Genomic DNA, 10,406 nt, shown 5'->3' on the forward strand with positions numbered 1-10,406 from the left:
GTTGAGGATTTAGGAAGGTTAAAGGGTCTTTACGTGAAGGGAATACCCTCTCGTTTGGCTTCTTATATGGAAAGTGAATTCAGTGGCATTTAATCTGTGCATATATCCAAGAAGGTCTGCGAGTAAGGTAGCGTCTGTTCAACTCCCCAATGTCATCTGTAAACCGACAGAATTGATTGGCCTCGTAAAGGAAATTTATTAAAGACGCGTCTCGTTCACTGAAACGACGGGAGCGCACCGAGTGTAAATTTAGAAGAATGTCTCGTAACCCAGCGCATTTCTTAAGTAGATGAAGAGACACTAACATTAATGAAGGGCAGAGCTAAACGAGCCGTAATAAAGGCTTGGCGTTACCAAAACCCTCCTCTCTGACCAAGAGGTCGGACAGCAGGATTTTTAGGGGCTATTGTGGGGTCCAATAATTTGTGGCCCTGGCCCATTTTTACATTGGGGCCTAAGGCCCGAGTCGAGGAAAGGTATAGCCGAGGATAGGTAATAAAAGTCCAAATAGTCTTGAGACACAGCCGAGGATGATTCTGTCCTCGGCATATCCGAGGTCCCCCTGGAAGGAAGGGCAAAAACGGTATAGGAACAGTTTGGGAAAAAATCTAAAAATATCTATGTCAATAGAGAAGGATACGCTGGATAGTATAATGACCAAGGACAAAGGGAAAGCTGCCCTTACTGCCATTCAATACTCTGCACCTAACAGAGCCATACTCTTCAGCTTTACAACCACCCCCAACCACTCTGGGTATGAGCTGATGGGACAAATATCAGTCCTGGAAAGTCGAACCCACACGTAGACGTTGGATAAGAGATACAGGCTAGTATAAAAGGAAAAATAAGCAATCCGGAAGAAGAGGCTGGGAAAAATGGCCAAAAACCAAAGCCTCCCAGCCCGCCTCCAAGAAAAAGACTCCTAGGGCGAACACGATTTAATTATATATAAACACCACGAAAAAACCACCGTCTGGTGACCAAGGCCTAGCCTCTCAAACCCACGCTCTATAAATGATATTGTTTGGGCCTTTTTATATGCGAACCCAACATTATTATGGGTCGTCACAAATCGTGTCCTTAAATATATATATATAGAGAGAGAGTATAGATTAGATTAAAAACTTAAAAGAGATCGGAAAAATATAATGCTGCCCCTAACCTCCCTCCCTTCGCCATTAACTAATACTTTCACAAGACACTTGGATACATATTTGTACTTTCTTATGAAATTTTTTACAACAAACTTACGTATAGAATCCAAAACCAAATTCAACTTTATTAGCTCTAATAATAATGTAATTTGACACTTCAAATTATATATTTTCATGTGGGAATTTCATGTGCCGCTTGGAGTGTCATCTCAAAGGCATTGATCACACACGACTTGAACTTGTGGGGATCTAAGAACCCTTTCTCTGAGCCAACGGCAACCCTCAGATTTCCCATGTAGCTAACCATTGTAATTGTAAGACTCTGCAAAACAACAAAATTAGCATTTGCTATAGTGGCTAGAAAATATATGAAATTAACTAAAACTATGAACACTAGAAGCCATTATTTTGACACTACCGCATTGTATATCTTCAATTTCTTGACTATTCAGATAGCATCTTTTTCCCCAATATTAGATGAATCTCTAATCCTTACCAATCCTATATTCATGGAAAGTCACAACTCGGAAACCTAATCAAGTTATAAGTATCAACAGAGCTATAAGCCTTTTTTTTTCCTTTAACTTTTAGGCTTTTTTGTTCATGTACATTTTTTTAAGTCTTCAGTCTTCCTCTCTCTTTTTGTTTGTTTGTTTATTTGTTTTTTGCATTTTTAAGGTACAACTATACATAAACGAACTTTCTGGAATTAGCATATAAACAATTGCCAAAATTATTGGTAATGCTTGTGTAAAGAAGAGCTAAAAAGTATGTAAAATCAAAAGTCTCCTAATAATTGATACTTTTGTAATGCGCAGTCATATGCCCAAAATACATGGGCCGTGTTTGTATGTATAATATATATATATATATATATATATATATTTATATATATATATATATATATATATATATCTTTTTGGGAGAGGAGATTGGGTTCGGTTAAATAAGACAGTTTTAAGTACTTCGTTCAAAATTAACAACAAAATATAAAAACATCAATGTGAGATCTCAAAAAGAAATAAACAAAGCACTGTGATAAGATGGTAGCTAACTTTGAAAACCCGAATGTAGCTAATTTTTGAGAACTTTACCTGAGGTACTTTAAGGGTCATAAAGTATAAGCCTTTAACTGGATGTTTAACCAGAGCCATTTGTTCCACTGGCCCTATCATATTTGAGATCGACATGCTCGAGTAATTTGATGCTCTATGGATGTATTTAGATGCTGCCTGCCACCACCGCATGCCCATTGCCCATAGCAAAGAAAAATTCAGAAATGGCTCTTCAAAATATAGCTTGGTATATATTTTAAACATTCTCTGTTCTTTATAAGACAAAAAATTAACTAATAATTACTCCTTGTTTAAGTACTTTTCCCCCTCAAAGATAAAGGATATTTATACTGAAAACCAGAAACGTTACAGTATCCATGAAAGGACCAAAGCCTGTAGTACAATCAGCTAGGAGCTAAAGAAGCAAACCTCTTTTAAGTACTTTTTACGTTGCTTTCACGGTACAACCAGCTAGGAGCTAAAGAAGCAAACTTAAACCTCTTTAAGTAATTTTATGTTGCTTTCATAATACAACCAACAAGGAGCTAAAGAGGCAAACTATAGTATCCCACATAAACAAAAGCCAAAAAACATGGAGCTAAAGAAGCAAACTTCTTAAATACTTTTTATGTTGCTTTAAGAGAAAAATTGTAAGAATTTTGAATGTAATGTTAGAATCACTGAATTTAATTATGTGGCTTGCTTAAGTATTTATAAACCGTCCTTAAGGTTTAGAACTTTTGACTTCTTGGGGGGGAAAAGAATTACAATTTAAAGACCTTAGTCATGGTGGACAAGTATTAGACTTTCAAATCAAGCAACTTCATCTTAAACTATATAGGGTCTTTTTTAATTTGAAAAATCTAGAGATGTCAAGAGTAAAATTGTGTATGTACCTCAGGGCCTTTTAGTTTCTTCATAATCGACAATAGGCGACCAGTGAAGTATACAGATGAAGAGTTTCTCTTCTTCCTGATTATTTTGTGCACTTTCAAAACAAACTCAAGGGGGTTTGAGGATTTAAGATTTGTGAACTTTGGTATTGATACATGTAAGAGACCGAACTGGTTTCCCCATGGTGTATCGGATTCAGGTTTGATCATCTCTTTGACTGACTTGTAGCCCTTAACTGTCCTTGTACTGAGCAACACTATTGCTGTGGAATCCGCTTTGCTTGATTTCTGGCTAACCTCTTGCATATATAACCGGGTGCCAAAGAAGATTATACCAGTAATTACATCATTTATGGTCTGCACTTGAGAATATATTCAATTGAGCAAAAATAAACTAATTCTAACCAAAGAACCAAATGAAAACAAGCTTTTCAAGTTTTAGTCCAATCATCTGACAATATTGAATGAATGGAAAAATATGAAGATAAGAATTAGAAAATGAAGTGTTTTCTAGGTGAGCAAGAGCTTTCAAAAATTTGATCTCACCATCAAAAATCTGATAGCTTAGAGCAATGGCATAAGTCTCTCTAAACTAGGGTAAGGGAAGAAAACCCATCCCCGCTCCCCACATTAGCTTTCCTATCCCTTCTATATATATTTGGGGTTTTGCTACAAATTGCTCCCTATCTTTAGGGAGCAATGTTCATTCCCCAAATCAAGATTTTAGTAGTTTTTGTATTGCGGTAATTGTGATAAAGAAAAATTGGTGTTTTGAAAAGTGAGAGAAATAATAATAAAATGAATGATGAAATAATATTTAAATAAAATAGGGTTTAGAATAGGAAATTTCATGTGGCTGTTTTGAAAATTGATTAATTAAATAGGAAAAATAAGTTTTGATTCTAAAATAAGGAAAAAAATTTAGGTAAACTGATGTCATTGCTCTTAGTAGTTGGTAACTCGAGTTTCATTAATTAACAATGGGTTTGAAATTCTAGGACCCAGTACAGTTGTGCTAGATGACAAATTGGTGGATAATCCAATAAAACCTGATATATATATATATATATATATATATGTTGAACTTACCACTCCAAGCTTGTCCTTAATAAATTTGATATGATCCAGAGAGAATGTCATAGTTGATATTGTAATTGGTCGAAACTCCACTCCTTTTTCCCCAGACCTTATCGGAGTTCGATCATCTTCAATCAAATTGCTCTTTAACATGCTCCATCCAAAATCATGTATGGTGTTAAAGATCAAGGAAACGAGTTGGGACACCCCTCTGCTTAATCTGTCACTTTTTGACTCTGAGCGTTGGCGAAAGGGAAATGTTAGCGGAAGAGAAGGATTATCAGCTCTTTGCATACTAGAAAGAAGTGCACCCATGAGAGAGTAGCCATCACCAAGAGCATGGTGAAGCTTGAATATGATAGTACCAGCTGCATTGCTTGTTGGATATTTAACAATGTGAATCTCCCATAGTGGTTTGTTCTGTGGAAAATGGTTCATTGCTATCTTTGATATGTAGTCATCAAAATATTCATCATATGAATCAGGTGACAATCCAATAGGGAAAATGGGAACGTTAATGTGGTCTTCAAGCTTCACTTCTACTCTTTTCCATTGTTTCTCACCTTTTTCACCTGTGACCTGTTTTCAAATTCTCACTACTTAGTGCCGTTTTTTAAAGAGGCTAAAATAACTTCTTCTTTTTGCTTAAATACTACTTAAATTAAAGAACATAGTATTCTGGAAGAAAGGAAAATAATTACAAAATCATGAATAAAATAACTTCGTAAATATGCTATAGCCTTAATACTTTCTCATAGCTAGTTAACCATATATAGCTTTTGCACTCGAATAACAACTTCATCTAATCAAACTGAAAAATTAAGAAATTTATGTGTAATATAAAAGGAAAGAGAGAGAGAGAGAGATGAGCACCATAATGGAGGAGAAACGAGGATTAATGGGGAGGAACACATCTTTGACCAATGACATTATGGAGGGCAGGTTGTTGATTGGAATCTCAAATTCCATAACAGCAATAATGGATACTGATAGCACAGAGCTGTTGAAGTACTGTCCAGTAGGACTTACTGGCTCCAATCCTTCCTCGAACTCCATTATTTGTAATGCGATCGCTCAGGACAAAGGAAAACAATTTTTGCTTCACAGGTTCCTTTTTTTTTCTTTTATGAGTTTTTAGCTTCACAAGTTGTTGCAAATGTTCCCCCAACTTGAGAAAACACACCCACACAAAAAATTCAATGATATTAAACGGAACTATGACTATGATAAGCAAAAAGCATTCATGACATACACAGGTACAAAGATGGGCCCTGACCTAGGTTCATAATAAAAAAAAAATTGATGTAAGTAAAAAATCGTAACTTTTGTTACAACTGTTCAAGTACTTAATAATAAATGGAGGTGAAAAAGTGGTGATTAGCACTATCTCAAAAAAGGAATTGGTGAAATAGATATTTCTATAAGGATCATATGAGAGTGACAAGCAGTCAATTATAATTTGTCACATTGGATAATTATAGCAAAAAATTGTAACTTTTTATATGATACTAGAATTTTTTAATTACTCAACCTAATTTGCATTACTGTCCACATTGAAAGGTTAGACAGGTAGCAGAGCAGAGAGGGCTAATGCACGAGTAGTGGAAATTCACAAGATAAATAAAGGAAACAATTACCCTTTTTTTTTTTTTTGCTAATAAGAAGAAACAATTACATTTAAATAAAAACGCAGTCCTTTTTCATAAGAAAATACAATTGATTTTTTGATGAACAAGAAAATACAATTGCTATACAAGGACAAATAAAGAGAATAAATAAATTGCAAAGCAATAAAAATTACAGGACATGCACCTATGTAGCTGAAAACAGTGTAATTAAAATCCCAAACATCAACCACTACCCAGTTGGGCATAGCGGTACTTTCCCAAGTCTTAAAGGCTTATGGAGTTTGAGAACCCAAGTTCGAATGGTCCTGAGTGGGGAGAGATGGGGGTAATATATTAGATTCATTAAATTAGGACTTCTAACTGAGCTCAAAAAAAAATTTTAAAAATTAAAAATCCCAAACATCAACGAGCAAATAGTAAGAATTTGTACTGGCAATTATTGAAGAGGAAGTGTAGGTTGGCTGGGATCAACCAACTTGCAGCGTGGGAGCTATTCCTAAGAGAGGAGTGAACAAAATGTCTCTGATGCTTTGCGTTTAAGAAAAAATTTATCACTTGCATATACACAGTATGTGGAGTCTCAACCTAGAGAATAGGGCTTCTCTTGATATTGGGACATGAGAAGTTTTGCCTAGTCTACTGTTTTTGTGTATAGGACAAGGAGTCAGGAGTGTCATGAGTGGCCCTTGTCGTTTCTTCATGCTCTGTATGATTGCTTTCTTCTTCCTTAATCCTTTATGTTACCCAAAAGCTTGGAATGACTTAGATTACAAGTCATATTTAGTGGGCTAAGCAACAAGATGAACCCAAAGGCCAAAAGGATTAAATGAGTTATCAATGCCTGGTAAAGTTATACGTTTACCCAAAAGATGTTATTATGGGTTTAATTGAAATACTATTCTCAAAAATAAAAATGACAAACTTAAACAATTCCAAATTTAGGACTTTAGATTAGGCCGAATTGTAAAATGACCTCTGAAAATTTTGGATTAATTACAAATAGAGTCTCTATGTTATCAGGTTTGTATTATTGACTCATAATATTGTTGACTACATTGATCATGTGGACTACACATGACCACTATATAATAAAAAAAATTATTTTTATTAAATCTTACTAAAAAAAATTGTTTTATATGTTTTGTCAGTTCCTCTATCCTTAGAATTTCTAATATTCTCACTCTCTCTCTCTCTCTCTCTCTCAAAATAATTTAGTCATTAGTGTTGAATCCCTTACTCCTTCTCTAACCGAGTGTAGTCATTCAATACATTCATTTGATTACAAGCAACAACATCCATAATGAAGACATTACCTGAATGTAGAACAAATACAAATCTAGCATATTCAAAACAAAAAAACAAAAAAATTTACACATGAAATTGGGAGAAAAAGACTAAAAAATTGTAGTTCAAATGTTGAATATTTAGATTCTCTTTTCTTTTTTTTTTCTTTTTTTCGGAGAGAGAGAGAGAGAGAGAGAGAGGGGAATTTAGAGGCTTAACATTTGGATTCACTTATGCACAAAAAAATTGGAATCCATGAATGTATAAATTGTTTCATGCAACCCCAAATGTATAATTTATCTGGCTATTAGTATTAAATTTCCAATCACCTCTTCCAAATAAGGCAATGCCAAGAGAAAATATACCCTATTGTGGTATTAAAGAATCCACTCACGTATAAACGTGACAAAACAGGCAGGTCGAGTCGGGTCGGGTCAATCGGGTTTGCGGGTCAAAACAGGTCATTTTTAAACGGGTCAATCAGGTTTGATCGAGTTTACCCATATTTTTCAAACAAGTTTTTTTTTTTTTTTTTTAATTACAAAAACAAATCAATGACAACCTATTTAGAGAGAATGAATAAAATTAATTAAGCAAATGAACTGCACTTAATGCCACTTGTTAATATCCTTCCAATTCTAATAGTTTTGAGCATGACAAAAATTATTTATAGTCATATATTCATGATGAAAAAAGTCTTCAATGTTAATAGTTCATTGTTAAAATGCATATAATTTCAAGTTTACATCTTCAAAAAGAGATAGATCTTAAAACAAACAAAACAAGTAAGCTAGCAAAGTAGCAAGTTATCGGTCTTCTTAAATGCACATGTTCTTGTTGCATTTAAAATAATAGTAAAGTTAGATTACTTAAAAAGATAAACTAAACAAAAAAAGATTTAAAAATAAACATAACATATTAAGTAAAGAAGAATAAGTAAATATTTTATAAGAATTACACCTCAATCTCAGTCTACTCAATATTGATAGCAGATTTAGCACTACAAATATTCATACTTGTAAATTGTTTGCAAATTGTAGCACAGTTGAATGAGTTTTTTTTTTTTTTTTAATGGTTGTCTGACTCTTGAAAGCCTTGGCCCTTGCCTTGTGTAACGTGTGTGGTCTAATGGTCTTGTCTCATGGCAATTGGCAATCACTGAAGGGCCCTTGCCTTGTGAAACGTGTGTGGTCTAATGGTGTAACGTGTGAAGGCTGAAGCTAGGCTTTTTTGTTTAATGGAAAGCAGTGCACTAAAGCTAGGCTAGCTAGCTTTTGACTTTTGATGATTCAAACAGTCATTTTTTATAATATATAATATATCGATTATAAATTTCGGTACTTTGTACTTTATGTGATGTAATTTAAATTTTTTTTTTTTAGCGAATTTTTTTAAAACAGATTGAGTTATGGGTTATTCAGGTCGGGTTAGGTCGAGTCGGGTTGACCAGTAAAAATATTGAGTTTGGGTCAGGTCAGAAAATCCTGACCCATATTGCCATGTCTACTCACGTATCAAGTCACCATAGTCAGAATTGGTTTTAGAAGCTGGCAAGGGTGTGGGTTGATTCGTCAAGGTAGCAAACAAATTCCACTCTTGCTGGATTGCCTTCGTTCAATCTCCCATGACACACCCTAGCCTCGCTTACCTGAAACTTATGATTTGCTAGCGACTGCAAGGGTTTACTCAGACTTTCGTAAGTGGTCACATGGCTACACGCGAACCATAAACTCAAGACTTAAAATAATAAATATTATAACAATAATAACACAATGGTCCACTTAACTTAATTAATTAAATTTAAATGTTAGCCATGGTTATGTCCTTTATCACCAAACTTCCAACTTCAACTACAACTTGGTCCTCACAATTCACAAAACCAAACAATTCATTTTCTCCTCACAATTCAATTGTATATAATAAATATAATAATTTTTAACATAAAGACCCAAGAAGCTTACTTGTCTTAATGATTACTGACACAATTTCTGGCGAAGGGGGGCTTGGCTTTGAGTCCCCATGCTTGAACCGTCTCAATCCGGTTTGGTTATGAATCAAATTGTATTGAACCAAAATACTTCTACAACAACATTATTAGTCATCAATAGCATCTTCTCAAGCACTAATGAAAATAAGTTAAATATTAATCAACATTCGAACTACAATTTTTTAGTTTAGGACGGTATATTATTCTATCCGTAATCTGAACATTTTAAAGTATACAACTTTACATACGAGGCCAAAGGGGGCCACAGCCTAATTATAACACTATCTAAATTTTTTATTGAAAAAAAAAAAAAAAATTGTTATGTACACAACATTTATACACCATTTTGATAAAAAAAAAATAAATGGTAAGTTATTACTAGTTTTAATTTAAAACTACCATTTATATTACTTTTTTATTTATCACTTAAATCATAAATTGTAGGATTTATACTACTACTACAAAGATTAAGTTATTTTGTAGTAGTTTTTATGTAATGTATTATAAACCTGTTTAAAAAACTCTATATATTACTTTCGTATTTGTGTGTTCTAATAAGTATTACTATTTTCTCAAAAAAAATGGTAAGATTTATTATAAAAGTGTTGTAAAAATATTATGTACATAACGCATTTAAAAAAATACAAATACAGATAACAAAAACAGTGTTGTGAAGGTGTAGTATTTATTTTTACAATTATCTCATCAAATAAAGGAAATAAAGGAGACAAAAAGGGGTTCAAATTTTTTCTCTTCCTCGTTAACAAAAAAATTTATTTGGCTTACTTTGAAATTAATGGTGGAAGGAGGCTGTGTTCCGTGCACTTATCTCCTTCGTCTTCAAAAAAAACAACACCAGCTGATTTGCATTTGGGCTGATAGGTGGGTCTTTAAAATCTTTTCAGTTTCTCTCCTTTCTCTCTCACTCTCTCTTATTAACTTTTTCTTCTTTCCTTAAGTTGTTTTATTCTACTAATTTCTCAATACAGATTGCTAAGCTTTGGCCTTTTACTACCCAATTCTAAGAAAATGACCTCCAAGTGTGTGGTGAAAAAATCAGACACTTAAAAAGGTAAACACTATTTTAACTACTCCACATAACTACTCCCCATGTGTGTGACGTGACTCCTTTTTGATTCCTTTTTTTTTTTTTTTTTTTTTTTTTTTTTTGTTCTTTTCTTTTTTAAAAGAAGATCCTTTTTTGTTTTGTTTAATTGTACATATTCTATAATATAACATATAAATTGCCTGCTATATCATATAAGTGTATACCCAGAAGTCTATGTATACAAAAAATTTCACAAAAAAATTGACATCTCCCTAGGTGG

General features: G+C 33.5%; 1 protein-coding gene across 2 annotated transcripts; it reads right to left on the reverse strand.

Moving 5' to 3' along the window:
• Positions 1-1,171: 1,171 nt before the first annotated feature.
• LOC115955066 (O-acyltransferase WSD1-like) lies at positions 1,172-10,165 on the reverse strand. Of its 2 annotated transcripts, XM_031073106.1 has the most exons (7): positions 9,865-10,165; positions 9,053-9,171; positions 5,053-5,347; positions 4,192-4,758; positions 3,106-3,459; positions 2,249-2,386; positions 1,172-1,476 (listed from the first exon to the last, which is right to left on the reverse strand). In XM_031073106.1, the coding sequence occupies exons 3-7, from the start codon at positions 5,233-5,235 to the stop codon at positions 1,327-1,329; spliced, it is 1,392 nt and encodes a 463-aa protein (XP_030928966.1). In that variant the 5' UTR covers positions 5,236-5,347; positions 9,053-9,171; positions 9,865-10,165; the 3' UTR covers positions 1,172-1,326. The 2 variants fall into 2 exon arrangements, with proteins under 2 accessions (XP_030928966.1, XP_030928964.1); XM_031073104.1 differs by lacking the exons at positions 9,053-9,171; positions 9,865-10,165 and having other exon boundaries at positions 5,053-5,825.
• Positions 10,166-10,406: the final 241 nt, after the last annotated feature.

The sequence above is a fragment of the Quercus lobata genome, chromosome 8, assembly GCF_001633185.2.
Source record: "Quercus lobata isolate SW786 chromosome 8, ValleyOak3.0 Primary Assembly, whole genome shotgun sequence".
NCBI lineage: Eukaryota > Viridiplantae > Streptophyta > Magnoliopsida > Fagales > Fagaceae > Quercus > Quercus lobata.